We start from the raw sequence: 26,070 nt of genomic DNA on the forward strand, positions 1-26,070 counted from the left end.
CCACAACCTGAATGTAGCTTAGGGAGCTACTAAGAGATCCCTCTTAGAAAAAAAAATACATCATTTGTAAAATTTATCATCACACAATCAAGAAATCCAATTTATGATAAGACTCCAACACTTGCATTTTCAGCTATAGTAAAACTAGTACCTGTACTGTAATTAAATTTAAATAAGTTTGGTGACGTTCACACTGACTTAGTAGTACAGTAACATAAAAATGACTTCAATGCCCAATGCTGTTCCACAGCCTTTACCCACTCTAACAAGAATGACAGCATTCAGCAATACCTTAATGTTGACAAATTCTCCTCCAGGGCTGTTATATACACGCTTCTTTATTCTTTTCAATATTTTCCATTTTCAGTTTGGTCCATGAGATATGCACCAAGCACACCACTAAAAATCAAAAATAGTATACAGTAAATGCTAGTACACTCATATCGAGACTTCTGTGTACTGTATATGCTTATAAAACAAAATTGGAAGATGTCCACTTAACAAGATCTATGAATGCAGTTTAAGGGGGGGGGGGGGAGACCCTGTGTTGAATATAATGAAACAAGCCTTAGAGGTAAACAAGCCTTAAAGCTACCCCCACTGATATAGTACTATCCTATTTGGGGTCATCAGAGTTCTTGTTGCCTACCAGGGACCACGAACCAGAACCTGGCCCCCTCAGAGAGGAGCAGGGAGCAATGGGTTACGAGCACTTTACATGTAAAGTATAGCATACTTGCCATCGACAATGGAAGGTGCCCAGAAACGTAGGCAAAACAAAACAGACCACTGGTTGAAAAATGTGACCTACATTCTCCAAAGAGCAAAAGAACTCACCCATTAAGAAAACAAACAAGCAACACTTTTTTCAACTGGCCCCCAGCTCATAAGCTCCACCCCCCCCCCCTTTCTGCGGGCGGAGGGGGGAACAAGCTCGGGTGAGCCCGGCTACCCATCCTCCAGTTCTTGATTGATGAAAGCTGCCAACTGGAGGGAGGGAGGGATGGGGGCTCAGGGAGCCTCCGTAGCTCACACAGAAACTGGCGTTTCATTACATTCAATGCTGGTTTTCTGTGGGGAGCCCCGTCGGCTCCCTCTCCCGCTTACACACACAGAAGGAAAAACAAGGACTTACCAGGGAGGCAACAGCACCACAGGTCTCAATGCAAGTAAGACACAGACGGCCGTGACAGGTGCCCCAAAGCAACACAAGGCTGTAGAGGGCCTGGACATTCATGATATATCTGGCGGCCAGGACCCTGTTCAACCTTCAAAACCCCTGCACCCAAATATCATCCAAAGACATATTGCCAAAGACAGCCATAAGAGTGGCATGCTTCCTAACATCATGGGCACGAAGGTAGACCACAGATTGGCTAGACTTAATGACACTGTGGACAACCTGAGACACACAAGCCTTGGAACAGGAGAACCAGGGAAACTACATCAACCCAAAGCGTGTCCACCGACACAGAACTGGTGGCCCGCAGGTACAGTAGTTGCGTACAGCAGCCACCAGACAACATGCGATGCACTCCTGGCTAACCAACCAAGCATCTACAACCAATGGACCCCTCTCGAAGCCCGCCATCTCATTCTTCACCAGAAAGAAGAAGGTTGCAAACGAACAAAATGACTCCCAGGACCAATCATGAACCAAGGGGCCACTACAAATTGAGAAGAAATTAAGGAAAGAACTCGGTCCAAGGATCAAGAAGGTCAGGTGCATGAACAGGCTGGAGGTGAAAAAAATGTATAAGAAAGATTGCAGAATGGAGGGCCAGTGACATCCACCCCAAACTCTAGTTGCAGGGGCTCCACCAACAATCACATGATAAGAAGCGACAGTATTCAGCATGATATGCCACTCCAAGAAAAGTCAAGAGAGAAATGACAAACAACTCCGTCTGACATTGACTAAACCCGATGAAGGGAAAGAAAATGGCGGAAAGCCCGCCAAGAAACTTCGTACTGTCACTGAGAAGAAGACTGCAGGTGGGACACCATCAAAGAAGCCACCTGATCACTATACAAATGGCGATACACCCGCATCAGAAATACCAGACGCGTATTACAGAGGAGGAGAAGAGCGAACCGGCAAGGAACCTCACCAGCCCCACCAGCCCGGCGGAGCCACGGAAAAAATGCCTGGGTTTGGACACCAAGCAAGCAGTGCCTGAAACCAAGGCTGGGCTGGACACCATGGGGCCAGGAGAAGAACTCTCACCCGATAGGATTCCAGCCGAGCAAGAACTTGGAGCAACAGCAGGACTTGGGGAAAAAAGTTTACAGGAATCCCACAGTGTCCAGTCCTGCCGTTGGGGAATGACGTCATGTTCAACGGGAGACGCCGAGACCACGCTGACGTGAAGAAGTCCACCTCCGGGTGCCCATACATCCGGCCAAAGCCAAAGGAAAGAAGCGGCCTCGACCGTCCACTCCATGGAAAGAGGAATGAAGCGAGACAGGCCACCTGCCAGGACGTTTGACACTTCTCAAATGTGAACGGCACGGAGAGCTAAACCCTGTGAACTCAGCAGACGAGCTACATGTAGCGACGAGCTCCAAAGAAACCCTGCCAGTCGAGACGCTGAACTATGGGGAAGCAGTCCGAATGGTGTCGGAGCCCCGAGAAACCAAATCTGCCTCAACACCTGCCACACAGCCGCAAACTCCCGCACTATGCTGTGAGCCCGGCGAAAGGACAGCTGCCAACATTCCTGGCAAGACTGGTGAGCACTGGTCACAAATCCCCAACCGACAGACAAGGCGGCTGTGAACACATTCAGCAAGGGAAGAGGAAGGCGCCACAGCACCAAACCCTGAAAACCTGAATAGGAAGTCGGTGATGCAGCAACCGGCACAAAGACACTGGGGGGAGGGGACGAACCCAACAATCGTGAGAGCGGCAAAAGATGCTGCCCCAAAGATATCAGAACAGCCTCTGTAGTGGATAAATCAGAAGAGCAAAGTACAAATTTGGGAATTATGATATCTGACGACCCGACATTTAGTGAACATAACCGAGCAAATATAGTGGCGGCCAGGGAAATGATAGGATGGGTTATGGGAACGTTCAAATCCAGGGACCCCACAGCAATGCTAACACTATTTAAATCACTGGTGTTGTCCTATCTTGAGTATTGCTCGGTACTCACTTTAACTTTCAGAGCAGCAGAGATCTCTGAATTAGAGGGAACACAGAGACCATATAAACGATTAAACATCTGAATTATTGGGACAGTCTCAAAGGTCTCAAAATGGTCTCTCTGGAAAAGAGACAAGAAAGGTGTCAAATACTATATACATGGAAGATACTGGAGGGCCAGGTCCCAAATTTGCACAGTAGATTTTGCTCCAACAACATGCTGGAGCAAAATATACGGATGGAAATGCAGAATAGAACCAATGAGTTGTAGAGGTGCATAAGGCACAATCAGTGAGTACTATCTTAACAACAGGGGTCCACTGCTGTTTAACTCTCTCCCAGCAAGCATTAGAAATAATGCCGGTACGAAGGTGTATGCATTCAAGAGGCACTCGGACAGGTTTTTGCAAGAAGTGCCTGACCAGACAGGCTGTTGTCGATATGTGGGCCTGTGGGCGTTCCAAGCAACAGCCTGTTGGACCAAGTTATCACGAGTCGAGCCTGGCCTTATGCCAGCTTGGTGAGTAGAACTCTTGAAACCCTCTCTAGGTATACAGGCTCCTGCACAGCTGCTCGAGCAAACCGTCAAGTGACTCAGGACTCCCCTCAAAAACAGGCGAAGGTGGGACTCCAGCTAGAGTAAGGCCGTGGGAGGGAGAGAAAGGAATGCAGTCCGAGAATCCCACACAAGGCCCAGCCAAGGCCGAACCAGGATGGAACCAACTGGGACTTCTGCTAGTACACCAGGAACCTGAACCCGAACACGGTGAGTTCGTAAAGAGCCAGATCCCTGGCTAGCAGACAAGCAGATCGACTGGAAGCCCACACCAGTTGTTGAGGTAGGCCAAGACTCGAAAACCCAGCAGGCATAGACGGAACACCATGACTTGAGTCAAGCTCGTAAAACGTGAGGTGCCAGATTCAGCCGATAAGGGAGACCTAACCTAACCAATCCTGGAACCCTGGAAGGATAGGGACATGCCAATATGCGTTCCTGAGGTCCAAGGAAACCATCCAAACACCCGGATCTAGAACGAGCTGAACCTGGGACAACGGAGGCACTCGAAAAGAAGGGGAAGGAAGCAACCAGTGCAGACAAGTCAGAATGTACCGGAGATCCGCACAGTCCCAGTTTGGAACTGGAAACAGGCGGGAAACCCACCTGAGCGACGAAGTCGTGTCTACCAATCCCAAGCGAGCCCACTGTGAGATGACCCGACTGATGGACGGGAAAGAGCCCTGTTCCCACAGATCTAACCTTCCCAAAGGGAGGAAGGTCTACCCAACGCCAATAAAGGCCACAAAAAATGACCAGGAAAGCCCACAAATTGTAGGATCAAGCATGAGCAAAGAGAGACATCCTTCCCCCATTACACCGTCAACGGAGCGACCCGTGAAAGAGCCGACATGAACCCCGAGAGCATGAATTCTGTGCAGAGCGAACACTGTGCCGATGAGAAAGACAATACCAGGGACACCACTGACTCAAACTAGCACCACAGGCCTATCCCAACCTCATGAAGCCTGAGGTGTGGCCCAACCCTTCCGAGAGTGCCCAGAACAACCCCCTCCCCCACCCCCGTGAATCAACAAATCAGAAGCTAAAGCAACCGACAAAAAACGAGACAACACAGTCCTCTGGGAACAAAAAAGAATAAAATGGCAAAGACTGAAGAGCCAGGGCCCGAGCCGAGTCGAACGAGAGGGCTTAGCACAGCCTGCCGACATGCGAGACGGGAGGTGAAAAACATGGAAACCGCTTCCCGAAGGATTGATGCAAACAGCTTCAGTAATGCAGAAGCAGCCGAGGGCCCCCACCTTGTGCTCCTGCATCTGCTGAAAGCCATTCTGAAGACAGCTCCAGAAGACTAAAACGCAAGGACAAGGCCAAATGACTACAAGTCCAAAAGTCATCCGCCACCAAAGCAGCCAAAGGAGAGGGGACCTGAGCATGCAGCTGCACCAGACCGACATCACAAGGAAGCACAGGAGCAAAGAGGCTCATTGAGAAACTCCAGAGAGCCCCTTCAAGAACACCTGCAACACCACGTAAACCCCCCGCCACTCAAGCGCACGGGGTATGACAAAAGCTACGCCAAACCCATAAGAGAAGTAGTCTGCCAGCCAGAAAGACTCCAGAACTTTGTAACGTGCCCAATACTGTACTGGAAAGAAGAGCCGAACGCAAAGAAAGCCGGATCTACCACCAAGGCGTAAACCGGGTCCCACAGGAGGTAAGCACCGAGGGCCTCCAAAACCTCTGCAGAAAAAATCCAAGATGAAGAAAACCTCTGGAAAGATGAATCCACGGAACCTAAAGGCACCAGGAAACAAACTTTGGGGGGGGGGGGATCCCACCCAACTCAAACTCAAAGGGAAGGAGGGTACAAAAACCCCCCTCCCCTGCAGAAGCAGCCCCTGTGCAGAGGGCACAAGCACCCAAGCAGAGTCAAGTGGAACCCAAGAGCACCACTCTGACTCGCCCCCGAGTCCCGGAAACCACCGACGAAGGTCCCAGGGCAGAGTCCTCCATCCACACCCACCACCCCAGAAGGAAAGGCAGAGTCCAGGGGAAAGGCTTCAAAGTCTGCTAGGTCAACTCAGAAGCCTTGGCAGGGAAGAGGGGGCTCAACCATCTCCGCGTCTGTATCAGAAGGGGCATCCCCCTAAGCCACCGAGCCTCGCCCCAAGCTAAACCTGACCTGACTCCGAAACCCGGAAGCAGGTGACAGGGCAATCCACACCCATCTGGGAAGTTAGGAGGAGGCACGGACTAAACGAAGGCTGAAGTGACCAACGCTACCAAGTGGGGCATCCAACGAGCAACCAACCTGGCCCGTTGCAAGAGAGAGAGAACCGTTCGTGCAATGTAGCAGCTGCCTGATTTCATAGATCATCAAACAATGGATGAGGAAATTGGAGCACAAGCGGGGAACAAGTCCCACAAGACTTCGGGCTGTAGTTGTCCCCGACCCAACAAGCAGCATGGCGGAGGCAGTATGAATGATCACCACCCTGAGGCAGGGGCGACAGACAACTTTCAAATTCGCACAAGGTGAGAGTGGGCTCGGAAGACGTATTCATGGTATGACCGAAGCCCATGGGTTTCCCAGGACCTGTAGTGTGAATGAACCCTACAGGAAGCCTGGCACTGGGGCCAGCTAAGCCAGTAAACCCTGTCGATGCATGCAAACCAACCGCAAGCAGCCATAGTAAAGCTTTGGGGGCAACAGGAGAAGGACCACCACCACACCCTAGGCATAGCCTAATGAGGAGCTAGGCAGGACTCCTCTGTGAACCAGGAAAAAAAAATGGCTGTTGTGGGGAAAACGCCCCTGAAACCCCACAACAGCCAACAAGCAGTCAGAGAGAAACATTGGCTACTGTATGATAGCTGAAGCAGGCTGCGCCCGCACAGTACAGTGCACCCCACCAGCCGATAAACGCCCCTCTACGTGGGTCAAGGCAGAAAGCCCAAGACCCCAGACTGGCACCAAGGGTGAGAACTACCACAAGTGAGGAAGTCTTCTAAAGGGAAGTATTTCCCTAATGCCCAGGGAATATAACCCTGACCACGCAAGGACAGCACTCACGGAGCACCTAGGGAAGGTGTCCCTAAATGTATGCAGCTCTGGTACCAGGAACTCCAGGCCAGCACACCACAAGTGCAGGAACAGCTGTGTAAGGCAAAAATCACAGGACAGGAAATTGAGGCCTGGGGTGATGTCTGACTGCCAGCAGCACCACCGATCAAGACCTGGAGGGTGGGTTGCTGGCTTCCCCTCCCCCTGTGGTGCATAGGAGCGGGGGGGCTAGTTGAGCGAAGTGTTGCTTGTTTGTTTTCTTTATGGGGAAAATTCTTTTGCTCTTTGGAGGACGTAGGTCACATTTTTCAACCAGACAGTTGTCTGTTTTGTTTTGCCTACCTTTCTGGGTCCCTTCCCTGGTTGATGGCAAGTATGATATACTGTACTGTACTTCAAATGTAAAGTGTTCATAGGCCATTGCTCCCTGCACCTCTCTGTGGGGGCCAGGTTCTGGATCATGGTCCCTGGTAGGCAACAAGAACTCTGACTGATGACCCAAAATAGAACAGCACTATATTGTCGACCAGGCCTCCTGGTTGCCGGACTGATCAACAGCCTGGTTGATCAATCCAGCAACCAGGAGGCCTGGTCGACGACCGGACCGCGGGGACGCTAAGCCCCGGAAGCACCTCAAGGTAACCTCAAGGTGGGATAGCTTCAGGGAGCTCTCCACAGGATAGTCCCAAGAAGTTTCTAAAATTTTGGTTAACTTTTTACCCATTTATCAAAATTAATTAAAGTGCAATCTTAGTAGCAGGAGCTTCGCATCTTGAACCGCACTAGGGACTAATGGCAGCCATCTCCCCAAACTCAAAGTTGTTATATCAACTATTATGCAAGTCTATTCAGGAACCGCCTATTGTTATAATCATCACATTAAATTTAATAAACAAGACCACTTTCCACAGAGACGTCTGGTGGTCGCATTCCAAATCAAGTGTTTGCATAAATGTTATACAAATTTAAAAATTATAAACAAAAATTTATAGAAAACTTTTCATTTAAATTTTGTGTGTAAGGTTTGCATATTAACCTTCAATATGTTAAATTTTCTATAAGAAAAGCTAAATATTGGAGTAAGTTATAAGGACAAGTTTACAAAATAGGTCCAGTACCGGTACAGTACTGAGCGCCTTAATGCTGGTTTGTGTTGGTCCAGTACCGGTACAGTACTGAGCGCCTTAATGCTGGTTTGTGTTGGCAAAAAGCTCATGACTTTGGTCCACCCTAATCCCAGCATGCTCTGTTTAAAATATTAATTAAAAATATAATGTGTAAAAGGCAAATTTTCTTTGCCCTTGCATGCATTATTTATGAAACTAAGGAACCCATATCAGCAATCAAACCCACAAACAATACATGCTTGAATTTAGGAGAGCCTTTGATATCAAGGATGGTTCAGGTACAGTACAATCCAGCAGAATTTTGCAGCCAATTATGCAGGTTGTAACATTATATTAGCTGGACAGTTTTAAACAAGTCTCTTAACTTTGTGTTTATTTACATTGTCATGCCTTGTACTCTGCTCAACCTTCAGATTACCTGTCACTTGTGGAATGATAGCTGCATCAGTGATTTAATAATTTTCCCCATTATTATTACCAGGCATTAATGATGTCTGCCAAGGCCAGGATACGTCAAACATTTACACGTCCACTTATAAAACGTGTATATTTTTCCTCAATCATTGTTACTGTGTTCATTTAGTTTACAATTTACAAACAGTTTACAAACTTTGAAACATCACAATCCATGATTATTGTTGTATAAACATCTTCATAGTGCTTCAGAGCTAATATGTATTTAATACATGTAAACAAAGCTGCTATGATTGTTGAAAGGTGTGCATGTTTTGTACTGGATGTGTAAATGTTTGATGAATCCTGGCCTTATAAATGGACTAACTTGTACTATAATTCACCTTTTACATAAAATTAGTATTGATTTACCACTCCAGGTACAATAAATTCTTGGGAATGTAATGTATACGTCTCATGGAGGAATAATTGTCTAAAATATTTTACATTCAACTTGAGTCATGTTACTCTTCAAAATGAATTTGTTGTTTATGCTATTGAGAGCTTATGTTGGATAGATAAGAGTGCATGGGACAACTTGGACAATGGCATCACTTCCAATGTGGTGGAAATACACAAAACAAATTACTATTGCCCTTATTACTTTCACATATTTAATGCCAATGTGTTTTCTCTCTTTAGGATGCTTTAACCAACATTTGCCAGGCTGCAGACAGACACTTAGTCCAACTGGTAGAATGGGCCAAGCACATCCCACACTTCACAGACCTTCCTGTTGATGACCAAGTTGTCTTACTTAAGGCTGGTGAGTAACAAGCAAAGTGTGGTAGCTAAGAACAGATGACATCTTTCAAGTAGTTTCTTAACATTTGTCGACCTTAGCACTCCTCATAGTAAGGTGTTACAGCCTGGCAAAACTTACTTGAGTGTCCGTGCAAGTACAAGTTTAGCACATTGCCATATCTTCATGAAGGACTCTACTGCTGGATTGAGGTAATCATAGAAAACCCTCTTAAAAGCTGTAACCAGCAACACGACACTGCCTCTTACTTTTTAATTGATACTGTTACTTTTTTTAATTACTCAGTTCTGGTAAAATCTCACTATTTTCATTAAAAATAGCATACTTAAATGTGTGTGTATTTCCTTTTCATCATTTGTTTGTTAATGAGTATGTGGCATGTTAGCTGACAAAGCTGGGTGGTGTATCCCTGGCACACCTCAAGCTGGGGTAACCCTGCAGTTGATAACTAAAGCATAGTAATAAAATAAATAATAAATAAATGTTTATTCATGTAAAGTACATACATACAAGAGGTTATACAAAAATTGATAGATTTATAGATAAGAGCTAGTACATACAATGCCTAAAGCCACTATTACGCAAAGTGTTTTGGGCTTTGTATATAGTGGTGAAGTGGTGGTGGTGAATTATAGTGGTGAAGAAGGCTGTGAAGGCTGTTCTTCACCATACCAAGATGGTGAAGAATTAATAAGAATAGTTACTTTTAATTAAAACTGGTTAAGAAATGCCACCTGAGAAAGTGAACATGGTACACAGCACAGTAATGTCTGTCTCACTGCAATGACTGTATGCAGAACTTTGTGCACTGCAACTTCAAATTTAAAAAAAATTAAAATTATATTTTGCCTTTTATAATCTTTTGTGTTATGATTAACTAAATTTTTTTTTGCAGGTTGGAATGAACTACTTATTGCGTCCTTTTCACATCGAAGTATGGGAGTTGAAGACGGGATTGTACTAGCTACAGGACTCGTGGTAATTATCTAGCTGTATTCTCTGAGCAAGGTGCAAAGAACAAAATTAGTTCACAAAATACTGTACAATATAGTATAAAACAAATATTTTGGGAAAAAATAGTACAAGAAACTTTGTTCTTTATCTGAAAGAAAAGCATTACTCTGCTTTAAAAGTTGGCAGTTTTTGATGACTGAAGAGATCTAATTACAGTACATAAATAAAAGTATATAAATGTAATTTGTTGCACAAACAAGCACCTTCCACCCTCCTCCCATCACCAAGCCTCCAGTCCCACAAGCACAGTGAACAATCTGGTCTTGTTCCAGTCGTGTGACTTGTGGAGTAACTGAGGATCCACAAACATTGTCAGCTTTCCACCAACAATACTGTACTCCCATAAAGATTCCCTGACAACATTTACTACTGATACCACGTAATGAAGAGAGGTCGTGTTTTTTAGGAGCTATAGTAAATATTTATTACACTACAGTATATAAAGAATAATTTTAAAGTATAAATTTGAACAAATAGTGTAAATATTTGTTATGTGAGGCTGTGGTGACTGTAAGTGTGGGTTGCAGCATGACACTAGAGGTCATGTGGACATTTATATAATGGACTGAGACAAAAACAGGGACGAGGGAATCTCTGTTCGTAAGATGTGACTCCCTGTAACAAATTGACCTATAAACATGGTCTGTGTAATGCATAGATAATGTTTATGTAGTGTAGACATGTTTGAACATAGATGGAATACAAGAGCTGGTAATAACATTGATATAGTTTTATGTCATGTGAAGGACAGTGATCACAATTTCTGATAACTGCAAATTTGTTTTAAATCAAATGCAGTAACTACAATAATGCATTTTGAAAATCCATAATTGAAATTTTTACCTTTAAATATTGCTTTTTACTGTATAATAATTGCTCTAATTCTAAGTTATTGACATACATAATTTCTTATCTGTAGGATTTATATACTTTATCAACATAAAAAATCAATACTTGACTTGGCATTGGCTTTGTAGGATGTGACGTGAATATGAAACACCTGGAATGCTTCGCTGATTCCCAGTTTGGAATATTTGTTAAATTATTATGCTTATCTCAAAAACCAAATTTGAAATTGTCATACTGTTTTATATCTTAATTGATACACACTACCATTTGAAATGGCATTACTTTTATTTCAGGTACACAGAAGTAGTGCTCATCAGGAAGGTGTGGGGGCAATTTTTGACCGAGTGTTATCAGAGTTGGTTGCTAAAATGAAAGAGATGAAGATGGACAAGACAGAATTAGGCTGTCTGCGCTCCATAGTTCTCTATAACCCAGGTATGTACTTAACCACCACACCTGGTTTTGCCTGGTTTTGGCAAAAACCTCATAGTGCAATTGTCAAGGACATATTTTTGTTGTTTTTATAAATGTTCAGGTAATGTTAATATAAAAATGTTTCCAAACTCAACCATTTTCATTTCAAAACAGTGATGAAAACATTAACAAAAATATTAAAATATAGCCTAATTAAAAACTAGCACAACTCTCAGAGCGCCTTATGGCATTTTGCGCAGTACTATACGGTCGTTACTTTTCTCTTATAGATTGTCTTGTATATATAAAAAAATTGTTAGGCCATTTTTTATATATGGTCACATACTGAGGCTGAGAATGTCAATATTGGAATACAAACAAAAAAATTTGCTACCAGATAAATATCATCATAAGTCTACACTTGTTACTAAATGGCATACTTTACTTTACCAAAGTAGTAGTAGTTAAGTACTGGTAGTTTTGGTAATATGTTGGGATTAGAATGTTTTGGAGATGTAGACAGCCCATGATAATGTGTAGTGTTTATATATTTAAGATTTGAATAAGGGTATTGTATGTGGTCTTAGGATGCAGTTCCTTATGAATCTGATCGCCAATTTCCATTGAGTAATTATGGGTGTGAGTTTTGGGTCATTGAAGCCTAGGCACAGATAGTATTAACCCCTGGGCAGCTCTTGTGATTTTAGCCTGCAACATGCCCAGGTGCAAGAAAAAAAAAATTATTTCATTTTATAAGTGTTTATTTATATTCCCTGATCATGGGAAAAATAATAAAAGCATCATAGGTGGCATATTTTGACCGCAATAGGGTGGGAAAGTCGAGGGGGAAAAAAAAAAAAGGGCGTTGACAAAGCAAGCGCTGGAGGTGGTCTGTTCCACCCGAGCTGTCAGTTGGGAGTTGCCACAAAGATATTATTACCTAATTATTTAAATGTGATTTTTTCTTAGTGCCTTTGCAGTAATATTATTCAATAGTGTGTAGTGTGATATTTATATAATCAAATGTGTGAATCATCGCTATATTCAAAATTATGGTGTACATATTAGTGATTCAATTATGTTCGTAAAACAATAAATAAATAGTTTTGCCATTATTATACTATACACACAGGTTATATATATGTAAGAATCTGCACATTTTGCTCACCATAACAAAACTAATTTGGTATCGAGAATCAAAACGCAACGAGGAGTGGCCGACACTTTGTCTCCGCCTCCACTGGGGATCGAATTCGGAACCTCAGGACTACAAATCCGAGGCGCTGTTCACTCAGCTGTCAGGTGCCAGAAACTCTGCCCCATTTGATTCCGATTGATCTGGGGATCGATCCTCGGACCCTAGGACTACGAATCCCGAGCACTGTCCACTCAGCCGCGAGGTCCCATATTATAATAATTATAATGATTTAGGGTATACTTTATATAAGTCAAAAAGCCCTAATTATCAAAATATAAAGAAACAAGGAAAATAGAGTTTGAAATCTGTGAAAAAATCAGCCAAAAAAATAAAAAATAAAAAAGTCCCAAGTTCTGCCAGTTATGACTTATTTATTTGTTGACCAATTTAATTCTTTCATCACATAGTTATGGAAAAGTGCATTCTCCCGGGTGTAGAGGTTACAACAAAATCAGATAATAAGCAAAGAAAAAAAATACCATAAACAAAAATTATGGACATTAGTGAAAGTAAGAGGTATTACTATTGAACAATGTATTTGTATGATATATAACAAAATAGAGCATAACATACTTGCTCATTATTATGTGTTATTATGTATTACTCAGCACTGCTATAAAAGCACCGGCTGCATATCCACTTTGTGGACACTTCAAACTACTATTCTTCTTTGTGCATGGGACAGGTGCTTGCATCTCCTTATTACTGCATTATCACTCAGTTTCACTTAATAGGAGCTGTTCTCCTTATCTACAAAATGTTGTTCTTTTAAAAAAAATTGTCTAAAATCCATTTCTGAAAATATTGGGATGAAACTTTTACGACGCTGAAGCCAATATGTTGGAGATTTGTTTAACATTTAATATTAATTTTCACATAATTCAAATATATTTTCACCCAGCCCAAGCTTGTACCCTCATTTACATCCCAGGCTGTAGCAGTGTAAGGGTTAAGCATATACTGTATTTTTCCTAGGCTTTGAATGTATTTCCCCGTGTTGCATGTAAATAAAAGTACAGTAATCATTTACAGTTACTAATTACTGGCATAACTATATGTACTCCGTGCTTTTTATTATTTACCAATTTAAACATTGTACTTTTCTTGATTTTACAAAGTACATATCTCTACACAAGAATATTAATGGATGTGTTCACCTCACCCAGATGCTAAGGGACTCACATGCTGTAATGATGTGGAGATTCTACGCGAGAAGGTTTACGCAGCACTAGAAGAGTACACACGTACTAGCTACCCTGAAGAACCTGGCAGGTTTGCCAAGCTATTGCTACGACTACCAGCGCTCAGATCAATTGGCTTAAAATGCCTAGAGTATCTCTTTTTGTTTAAGGTACAAAGTTTTGACCTACATCACATTTTTTAGTTATGCAAATTATAGTAGTTTAAGAGTTTGCTCAAACGTTTTTCTTTCTTTTTAATATTTTTGTATGGTAGAAATCTGGCTTTAAGTGCCAGAACCTTATGTTACTTCAACACACACGGTTATCTTTTAGCCCACTTGCTTTCTCCCTTTACCTCTACATTTTTGTTTTTGAATTTATTCTCTTCCATACGTTAATTCTTGGAATAATGCTGTTATCGTGTATTCATCTTAGTTACCATAACCCAGTTTTAATATAAATGATATATGGATATAATACATTGTACACACATGTAACCTAGATCCGTGAAAAAATTGTGCTATATATTTTAATTGCTTATTATTGATGAAGTTATCTTATACTACCACAGACCAAGCAATTATCAAATCGCACTTTTGCACCTCCTGCTGGTGTTTGAATATTTCTGGATGGCATTACCAGATAGAACAGCAGGAAAGGAGATGGATGCTTCTTATGAGCAGTGCCAGGAATGCACTATGTGCCATATACTTCACATGTACATATTACATTGTAGGCCTATATACAGTATTCACTTTTTGCCAAGTACCGGTACTGGTATGTGTAAATAAATTTAGTTTACACCATGTGTGGAATAACTCAAGTCAACAGCAAAGTTCTAATACATTATATACTTAGCAAGTAGCATGTGGCATCAGTTTATAGAGCAATTGAAATGATGCCATCACCTGCCATCCTTCCTGGGAAGGGCAGAGTAAGTGCACCTCAACATTGGCAGTGGGCTTCCCTGGGGACGTGGCACAGTAGTGGGCAACATGTGCATTGTTATGTCATTCAATTTATTTCTCTTTTAAAACTTCCTTAAGAAAGTCAAAGAATGTAGTATGCCTTATAAATTTACTAGGTCTAATAACAATGACCCAAAATGGATGCCCATAATATGAAGACCTTACAAAAAGAAAAAAGCTCTGTACAAAAGCAGACTGTGGAAGTTAATCTAGAATAACTGTCAAACTAGTTATTTTAAAAATAACTAAGAAAACTAAAAGAAAATGCTGACATTGCAAAACCTGAATGCAAGAAAGATTAGTCTAATTAGTAGGGATCTAAAGGCAAACAATCAATGCATAAATATACAGAATAAAGCTAATAGGATACTGGGATTTATCTCTATAAGCATTGGAAACAAGATGTCTAACATTATTCCTAGTCTTGTTCTTTCCCTCCTTAGGTTCCATTTACATTATGCAGTTCAGTTTTGGCCACAGTACTATACAATGGACAAATTCAGTTGAAAGCATCCAGAGAAGAGAAGAACGAGTCAATCCCAGGAATTAGAAACCTTCCTTAACACTTTTGCACTTTGGGCAAGCAAGCACCAGACCCCCCCCTCCAAAAACAAAATTAGTTAGTAGTTAGTAATAGTTGATTGATTGAGAGTTGAGAGGCGGGCCAAAAGACCAGAGCTCAACCCCTGCAAGCACAACTAGGTGAATACAATAGTTGCCTAACTCTCAGGAATCTAATGCTAGAGGAATATGGGGCATCAGGTGAAAGGAAACCTTCCCAATCATTTCTGTCCTGCCTGGTAATTGAACTTGGGATCCCCAATTGTGAGTCAAGAATGTACGCCACTATACTACAGGACCCTGTGTTGTTATGATAGAACGTGTGTTCGTGTACACCTTGATATTATCAAGATCACAAAAAAAGGCACGTTATAAAAGTAACTATTAAATCTTGTGTTTATTGGCTCTGTTGTAACTACTATAGCAGTATATCATGTGTATCTTCATCTCTCATTACATTAGCATGTCATTATGTTCATATCATGTACCAGTCTCCACGTGAGGCAATCATCTTGCCAGGGAACATAACAGACGAATCTAGTTAACCCAGATTTTTTTTTTTTTAACTTAAATCTCATCTTGATCTAGTTTTGAATATCCAGTACAGTAAGCCCTCAATTTACATGGGAAAATGTTTTCTAAACAGTACACAAATAAAACAAAAACTGTAAAACACTTTCAAATTAAGTTATCACAAGACAAGCCCAGTTGCAGGCCAGGGTTGGCAAGTCTAACTATAAAGCAAGTGGAAGTAAGCTAAAGATGGTTATCACAGTGTTCCAGTACTGTGATATGGCAGGTCATATGAAGAGGGCAGCCCATGCTGCCAGAAGCAGTACAAACAATCTCACACATGCACCAATATGCACCTAATTCTCATATTGCAAAACTATGCTCTCCATTACTGCACAAACACCAGGCATCATGTTTGGTTAAATTAAAATTAATTCTGACCTTTGGAAATACTGTATGGCCAACAAGATGTTACACTTCATCCTAAAAGTTCTGCATATTAGCAATAAATTTGTTCAATTTGTTGCCAAGGTTTTCAGTCATTACCAGCATACACAGTATACACATAGCAGGAAAGATAACAAGGATAAAGGTATTGCATATTATATACTTTTCTTTTCTTCCACAGCTAATTGGAGATACACCTCTGGACAACTACTTGATGAAAATGCTTATGGAAAACCCCAACAACACTTCCCCTTCAAGTTAAGATATGATAACACATGCAATATAAAAGCAGTCATGACTTAGTGTTTCTGTTAAACAGATTTTTAATCATATAGTGTACTATGAAATGAGCCTTACTGAACCACTGAGAATTTCTTATAAGGTCTTGATGTTGCTGTTCTTAGTATAAAGACTAAATGTGTGTACATTATAATTGTTTTAATTATAGTGAGAGACAACTGACCTGTGAAGACACTAGTAAAAACAAGGAAGTAGTTGGCATTGTCATGAACTGTGGCTAATTGGCAAGTGATATATATATCTGCTAAGCATAGAAAAAAGCAAAGCAAAATAAACATGGTTGTGGTTGCACGAGTGAAATTTGTTGCTATAAGACTGAACCAGTCGGGAGAGACTACCCAAGATAATGCGAGCTGCAATGGATACTAAATTGTTGCTGCCAAGAAAGTCCGGCCAGCTTTAAAACTCAAGGAAACTGATGAGGGATCCATTTCCCAATTAGTAATTATTACATTTTGCACATCCAAAGTATTTATACACTTTAATTTGTTAAAAGTTTATATAAACAACCCATTTTATGTACTGATATTCAAAACTCATTGTTCCATGAGTATTGACTGTAAAATGAGTATTATAATATGCTAATAACTTCTTTATTGTTTAGTGTTCAACTTTATTCCTAACACTTGTGCTTTCAGTGAAGAATTTACAATAAATGGAACGGCTTTGATTAATTTGTTATCAAACTTCACTTGGACAGAATACTTTATGAATGGTATACAGTACAAACATGTGACAAAACTTGTAATCTTTTTATTACATTTTATAGACATATATTTATGTCTTATTAGGTCTTTTGGCGTGTATAATGCAGTCTACATACATACTGTTGATGTAGGAACCTGTAGTAATGCTATACTCTAGAACAATGCTGGTAACCAATGAAAGTAAAGTTGAAACTGATATCCCAAGAAAACTTGCTTGCACATGAAACTATTGAAAGCCAGTTTATGGCATTTAGCATAATAATGTGTGTGTGTGTGTGTGTGTGTTGGCATACATTCGAGTGATTCTACACAATAAGTTGATATCACCATAACACCATTAAAATTTGTAACTCAGTACATTAATGGCATATTTGTACGAGACGGGTGCTGTCAACTGTTTCTATTATTTTAATATATATATTATTATATATATATATATATATATATATATATATATATATATATATATATATATAAATTTCTCAAATGGACTTCATGCAATATAATGTCATAGTTTGTGTGTTGTACCTAGGAAGTCATGTCAATCCAAGTGTTCAATGTGTATGTTTAATGTTGAAAGATATTTGGAAAAATTATATTTCATGTTGAATGAGCCAACATGCTTGAGCACAATCATCCCAGTGTAACTGTACATAAAATATCATTTCATTTTTCATCCTATGTGTAGTACTAAATGTATTCTTTTAGCTTGTGTGCAATTTCAGACAATGCCAATTCTTGTTCTCCAATTTATTGCAAGGGGTATAATTGACAAAGTCACTTGCAGTCATCAAGTTGTTTGCAACAAATACTGTATTAACACAATTCATTTATTATTTTAGTGAATATTTAATATTCGTAGGTAGCTGTACTCGCTGTATTCAAGAATGGATAAATTTAAAGAATACCATACTAATCCTATTTTATTTCTAAAATTGGTTTCTATGCAGAACTAATATTTAATCCTGACTTGAATTAATATACATGATCTGTTTGCACGAAGTGTTACATCACTGGCTCTTGTATATATTATGATCATTGTTGTATAAAATTCTTCAGTGCTAATAATTCTGGAAATGGTACAATAGTAACACGTGCAAGAATATTTTTTACCTCGTACAAGGCGATTCATTGTTATGAATCTTAGGGTGATATTATAAAGTTAGCGTTTCTTAACGTTAATGTTGTAATTTTTCTGGTCACTCTACCCGGTTGTGAATGCACTTGCTGCCCTGCAATGCAGAAGGCGGTCCAATGTTTAGTTGTCCTTTAATGTTGACTCTTCATAGTATCAACTCGCATAGGTTATATGAAATATTAAATCTATATATCACTTGTTACTGCAGCATATATTGATATATACAAAAATTCTTTGTTTTATATGAAAGTGTTAATTAAACAAATACAAAGCATACCATACCTGTGAATATAATTAGTAAAACTTTGGATCATATACTGTAACAAGATTATCTAGTTGATAATGGGTCAAAATGGTTAACTGCAATCCTTTAAGCTAGCATCATTTCATATTTCTATTGTGAATGTGATTTTATGAAATGTAATTTACACCATTTTCCTGCCTAGATCCTCCTCAAGATAAAATTGTGCTTAAGGCAATGTATCTCTCTCTCCTGTGGTGATAGGATCATATAGAAGAATTTTAGACTGTAGTCATATTTAGAAATTTTTCACTTTTGTAATAATTTTGTTTTGTTTTGCTGTGTGAATTATGCGCCCAGTGCTCAAGTTTAGAAATGTTACAAAACATACAGTTTGTAATTTGGATGTCGCAAAACTGTTTTTGTTGGCAATGGCCAGCTATGAAATTGAGTGAAAAACATTTTGTATATAGTCTTAATATCTATAATTTTAAGTGTTGTTCAAAGATACTGGAGAACTTGTAAATGTTAATTAACCCTTGCAATTTATGGATAAAGGGTAATGCATACCTTGGATCCAGTGTTTGCTAGAGAATTAACAATATGAAAGAACTAATAAGAATCACTTCACAGTGAACCTGTATTTTGTGTCATGCAAGTGTGAGGTTTATCAAAGCTAATGGAGGAGCACACAACACAAAGCTTGTACATCTTTAAGTGGAGCACGAGAGGTCTTGGGGAGTGATATATGCAGCTTGGGCAGGGCTTCCCATAAATAGAAGAAAATATCAAACTAAAGTGTCTAAGAAGTTTTGCAAGAAGTGATGCAGTGATGCTGAAAGTACACTGATATTGTTCAATGTTGTTGTGTAGGGTGCTTTCAGCAAGACTTGCTCTTCAACGTCAAACCCTGTTCCACCCCTTCTCCCTCCACCCAACCGCTGCCCCCTCTCCTTCCCATCCCATCCCCCATGCAACCTCTCCTTCCCATATCCTCCCACCTCTCTGTCCCATCCCACCACAACAATACATTGAGCGTTGCATAATGCATACTCTACTAGGGCTGTTGAAGCTCACACTTGAATGAAGCACTGGCAAAGGCTCACCTAGCTAAGTGACTTTTTCCCATTTACCAACAGTGACTGTTCTAAATGAATTAAGGAGAAAATATAAAGTACGATATCTTTCAGCCGTATGCCACATTTAATTATTGAAGTAAAACAATATACATGTGTTCCCCTAATTCCAGTGTTGTGTCTTCATAGGCATGTTGAAATAAAGGCATCTAAATGCAGATTATTTATTTTATTAAACTTTACTGACAAAAAATTTCAACTTTTCCATATGTACCAAATATGAAATATTTTTTCCAGTATAATCTGCAAATTGTATTTGGCAAACATTGAAAATAATATTAACCTAAATACTGGAGGAAAATGTTATTGAAATAGTGTACATAAATAAACACCAATCTTTAATTACCTTAGTAGCATCTTGATAACCTGACAATCTTACCATACATATACTGTATGACCTTTTAGTTCCATTCCTAGACTAGATATACACTACTGACATAACAATTGTCATACTATAACCTGGTAATTTTTTTAAACCCGACAAGTAAAATGTAAACTAGATATGGTCCATCACAAAAGGGTTGGCATATCTCAGAAGAAGAAGAGTGCAGAAATGAGGACAAGTGGTGAAGTGCCAACCAGTTGATACAAGGAGTACAGGCTGGTATAGTTTTCATGTATTTTGAATATCATCAAGATTAATATAAAGAGTATGAAATAGGCAATTATCAAAAAGCTGTAAGCCAATATGGCTACAGAACTATATATCTCATAATATTAAGGAATTACAGTACTAGATATCATTCAGATACGCTATTGCCAATACAATGCTGTAACAAAGATGATTCATGTCAAAGTCAAATTCAGAGGATTTTCAAGGTGTAATTACCTAAGTATAGGTACATGAGAGGTATGCTATGTTTGCAAAAGTGAAATTTTTGATGTTTTTTTCAGTAGCTTGTTTCCTTAGTTTGAACCTGTCCTCTTGTTCTTTAAGTTGCAGTTTTCAAAAATAATTTGTAAATCTTATTGATTCCTGTTACTGTTTTGTAGATACTGTAGATTTTTTTTATCAAGAACAAACCCTATATCTCTTTCTCTATTGGAATTCTTATAAACTTTCACATAATTTGTAGGTTGTGTGCAACCTATTTTCTCCTATTCCACTTCCCAAAATATGGCATTTATTCACATTAAATTCCATCTGCCAAATGTTGCTCTCCACACTTATTTTGTCCAGGTCTTCCTAATGGGTATGACAATCTAAGTTTCTTAATTCCCTATTAACGGACTACCTAGCATGCATTCAAATCACCGTCTGACCCCAAACATTCTCAGACGAAGAATGGGTAAATTGAATAACAAGCGGGGAACACATCCCGCAAGACTTTTTTTTTTATTATTATTTTCTACCACTAGGTGTCACCGACCCAACAGGCAGCATGAAGGCAGGATGGATTATCGTGACCATGAGGCAAGGGCAACGAACATCCCTCGGTATCGCACAAGGCGAGATGGGTCTTAGAAGACGTGTCCATGGTACCACCAAGCTCTACAGGGATTTCCAGGGACCGTAGGGTACGTAAGCCCTACGGGAAGCCAAGGCACTCGGGGCCAGCTAAGCCGGTAAATCCTCTATGCTGCAGGCAAACTAGTAACCGGCATCGCTGTGAGACCTCGCGGCAACAGGACGACAACTACGAAACACAACCTAGGCTAATCTAATAGGAAGCTAGACAGACTTCCTCTGCCAAGAAACAAGAATGCACTAAAAACAAACAAAAAGAACCCCGAAGCAACACAGACTAACCGGTCCTCAGAAAGAAACGTCGGCCACTGCTGAAGCAGGCTGTGCCAGCCGCAGTGTGCCCCACCCAGCACAAACCCACTCCCTGCCCTGGGCAACACGAGAAACCCAAGACCCCCCCCTCCCCCCGTGAACCCCAAGGGCAAGAACAACATTAAGCGATGAAGGCCTCTAACTGGAGTGAGACCTGAACGCCCCAGGAAAGGTAACCCTGAACCACAAAGAAAGTACTTACTGGGCACCTAGGTAAGGGATCCCTAGGCACAGGCAACCCAGTAGATTTATAGGAACACCTAACCGCCACACACACAGTCGGCAAAGACAGACAATTTCCGCACCTGGCACATCAGCCAACGAACTGGGGGTGGTGCGACTTGTTCGCCTGAGTGTGTTCCCCTCCTCCCGAGGGAGGGTGAGGCACTAACGAGTGGGCGCGTTAGTTGGATGACGTGTTGCTTGTTTCATCGTTTTCAATTGAGGGGGAGTTCTTTGGCTCTTTTCGGATGTACAGTAGGTTGCAATTTTAACCAGTTAGAGGTTTGTAATGGCTTGCCTACCCTTCTGGAGGTATCCCCAGTTGACGGCAGACATGACACACCAAATGTAGAGCTCATACAGCTATTGCTCCCTGCGTCTCTCTGAAGGGAGCCAGGTTCGTGGCCTCTGGTAGGTAGGCACCAACTCCAAGGACTGCATGTGATGTCACGCCTGGCGCTCACCCTGTACTGGGTACATTCGCGGTATCGTCCTCATTCGTGCTGTACCACTTGTATCTGACACCTGTGTTAGGTCTTTATTGTGCCTTGCTTCATCAATATCACTACTGTTATCTTATTCAAACCATAAGGTCTAAATTTCATCATCAGAAAGTGATCTTTCAACACCGCGACTGACAGGGGATCGAGTCAGAGGCATGTGCGCCAGCCATGGTTGCTCACTCAGAACTGAGCCAACCCGCGACCCTGGGGCATGCTGAGAATTTTTTCCAAGACGACTGCCACTCACTGGAGGTCTCAGGCATCCATCACATACCCATCAAAAACAGTAGTGATACTTAACTATGGAGCCGGTCCCATAACTATGGGGAGCCGGTCGGCCGAGCGGACAGCACGCTGGACTTGTGATCCTGTGGTTCCGGGTTCGATCCCAGGCGCCGGCGAGAAACAATGGGCAGAGTTTCTTTCACCCTATGCCCCTGTTACCTAGCAGTAAAATAGGTACCCGGGTGTTAGTCAGCTGTCACTGGCTGCTTCCTGGGGGTGGAGGCCTGGTCGAGGACCGGGCCGCGGGGACACTAAAGCCCCGAAATCATCTCAAGATAACCTCAAGATAAGATGGATAATTAATGAGGTAGCTGCAACATTGTGTTGCAACATTGCAACTCTTGCTATAGTTTTCAACTAATAAGAAATGGGAGATAAACTTGAAAAAATAACTAATGTAGTGCTATGTATAAAGACGACTTGACTATAGACTGGTATCACTTAATTTAAGTATCTCCTGTAAGGAATTAAAAACCAATTTGAAGGATCATATACCACTTAAAGGATATGAATTTTGACATGGAAGTATGAACATGGATTCAACAAAGGAAAATGCTATTAGACCAGCCTATTAAGCTGACAATTCCCAGAAAATTTCTTAAAACTTCCTTACATGTGATACCTTTGTAAGCAAACCTAGCACCAAGGCCCTAAATGACAAACATCCCAAGGATCCCAAGGTTGTGGCCAACATTAAGAGGAATTGGACATAATTGGAATTGAAGGTTACTAAAACTTCTGAGGAGATTAACTGATCTCTTGTTGGCTCTTGTTCTTGTTTAAGATTTGCTACCTACAACAAAAAGTTCCAAGTAGCACGGGCTATGGTAGTGGATCTGATCTTGTTGGCTCTCGCAATTAGTTGTGGCATAACCACGGCACTGTGCAGCGCACCTTATAGCCAAATTATTTACAAATTTGTGTGACCTCACATCTGTGCCTACCAATTTTTTTATTTACAGGATTGGAGAATGAAAAAAAAAAAATTATATATATATATATATATATATATATATATATATATATATATATATATATATATATATATATATATATATATATATATATATATATGTCGTACCTAGTAGCCAGAACGCACTTCTCAGCCTACTATGCAAGGCCCGATTTGCCTAATAAGCCAAGTTTTCTTGAATTAATTGTTTTTCGACTACCTAACCTACCTAACCTAATCTAACCTACCTTTTTCGGTTACCTAACCTAACCTAACCTATAAAGATAGGTTAGGTTAGGTTAGGTAGGGTTGGTTAGGTTCGGTCATATATCTACGTTAATTTTAACTCCAATAAAAAAAAATTGACCTCATACATAATGAAATGGGTAGCTTTATCATTTCATAAGAAAAAATTAGATAAAATATATTAATTCAGGAAAACTTGGCTTGTTAGGCAAATCGGGCCTTGCATAGTAGGCTGAGAAGTGCGTTCTGGCTACTAGGTACGACATTATATATATATATATATATATATATATATATATATATATATATATATATATATATATATATATATATATATATATATATATATATATTTTATATTATATATATATATACACATATATATATATACATACATACATTACATACATACACACACACACGTATGTATAATACACACACACACACACCCCCCGCAGAAATGGTAACATACTGGAAACGTACAAAATCAGAGCACAAATCAAGAAAATTGAAGAGGGAAATACCGCAAGTGCTATTAGAGTCCTTACCAGTGACGAGAAAATTGCTCCTCGAAACTCAGCCACAGCACAGGTCATGCAAAGCAAGCACCCACCCAGAGCCCCTCAAGGCGACATCGTTCCGCCACTAGCCGACACCATTTCAGACCCATTAACTGTTGGTGAATCTGAGGTCTACAAAGCAACCCTTTCTTTTCCACCTGGGTCAGCAGGCGACTTTACAGGGTTAAAACCTCAACACATCAAGCATATGTTAAATCCTGCGGTTGGTGATGCTGCACAAGATCTTCTTATGAAACTCACAAAGTTCGTCAACACGTGCCTGGCTGGTGATATACCTGTCATCAGGCCCCTCTTTTTGGTGCATCCCTCTGTGCTCTCAAAAAGGAGGGAATCAGGCCAATCGCTGTTGGCAACACACTTCAACGCCTGATTGCCAAGGCTGCTACGAGGGTTGTCAGCCTGCAAGCGGCTGAATTGCTGAAACCAATCCAGCTAGGATTTGGAATCCCCCCCAACTGTGAAGCAGCTGCCCATGCAGCATGAGCATACATCACCAACATTTCTGATGAAAAGGCCCTGCTCAAACTGGACTTTAAGAATGCCTTCAACATGGTCAGAAGAGATGCAGTACTTTGTGCCGTACATCGCCATTTCCAGCCCCTCTACCCATTCATACTATTGTGCTACAGTGGTGAGTCAAAACTGCTCTTTGGTGAACACTAAATCAGATCATGTGAAGGTGTTCAGCAAGGTGATCCTCTTGCTCCCCTTTTTTTCTGCGTAGTCTTAAAAGAAATCACCAAAAGTTTGTCCAGCGAGTTCAACATCTGGTTTTTGGATGATGGCACTATAGCTGGCACCATAGACCACCTCTTGGACGATATCAGGAAAATAAGGGAGCAAGAAGTAAGCCTGGGTCTCTTCCTGAACCCTTCCAAGTGTGAAGTAGTCTCCTCCAACCCCACACATCGTAGCTAGAATAAGGTCTGCCTTGCCTGGAGCCCATGTCATTAGGGCCGAGAACAGCACCCTCCTTGGGTCTAACGCCACTGAGGAGATCCTTGAACAAGAAAATCACAGACCTTAGGAGGAGGGAAGACAATAGGTGACATCGATGCCCACGATGCTTTATATCTCCTCACCAAATGCCTATACCTTCCGAGGCTAACCTACTTTCTGAGGTGCGCCCTATCTTACGACAACCGAAAGCTTGAAGAATATGACCTCTTACTGAAGATCATGCTAGAAAGTTGTTAACCTCTCTCTCAACGAATGCCAGTGGAAACAAGCCACTCTTCCTGTCAGGCTCGGTGGCTTGGGTGTCCGCACTGCCACCCAAATTGCTGTCCCAGCTTTCCTGTCTTCCTCCTCAGCCTCAGATGACCTGGTTAAGGAAATTCTACCTGACACCCTGAGTGATGTAGCGGGATACAGGACCCCCACTACACGGAATGCGACACGAAATGGGGTGCCATGGCAGACTCGCACTCAGACCAACCATGCTGAAAGCCAAGAAACAATCCAGCTGGGACAGCTCCATTGTAGACAAAGAAGCCACAGCTTTGCTGGAGGCAGCAACAACCCCCAGTAATCGTGCATGCCTCACAGCTGTGCAGGCTCCCCATGCAGGGGACTTCCTTTTGGCAGTCCCTATGTCTGCGACAGGCACATGTCTTGAACCGCAGAAGCTCTGTATTGCAGTCGCTCTCCACCTTGCTGCCCCTATCCACACTGTTCATAGGTGTATTTGCGGCGAGGCAGATGCTGACGAATATGGATTGCATGGCCTGCACTGTGGAAAATCTGGTGGTTGGCACAC

At 41.2% G+C, this 26,070-nt stretch overlaps 1 protein-coding gene across 8 annotated transcripts in view; it reads left to right on the top strand.

The window, feature by feature from the left end:
- Nucleotides 1-19,902, top strand: part of LOC138349677 (retinoic acid receptor RXR-alpha-B-like) — a gene marked incomplete at its 5' end in the record, with an annotated part of 30,019 nt that extends 10,117 nt beyond the window's left edge. For all 8 annotated transcript variants that reach the window (XM_069322702.1, XM_069322706.1, XM_069322703.1 and 5 more), the window contains 5 exon segments: nucleotides 8,955-9,078; nucleotides 9,971-10,053; nucleotides 11,232-11,373; nucleotides 13,717-13,901; nucleotides 16,402-19,902. In XM_069322702.1, the coding sequence (XP_069178803.1) occupies nucleotides 8,955-9,078; nucleotides 9,971-10,053; nucleotides 11,232-11,373; nucleotides 13,717-13,901; nucleotides 16,402-16,482 (615 nt within the window).
- Between the last annotated feature and the right edge of the window lie 6,168 nt (nucleotides 19,903-26,070).

This window comes from Procambarus clarkii, chromosome 11 (assembly GCF_040958095.1).
Source record: "Procambarus clarkii isolate CNS0578487 chromosome 11, FALCON_Pclarkii_2.0, whole genome shotgun sequence".
NCBI lineage: Eukaryota > Metazoa > Arthropoda > Malacostraca > Decapoda > Cambaridae > Procambarus > Procambarus clarkii.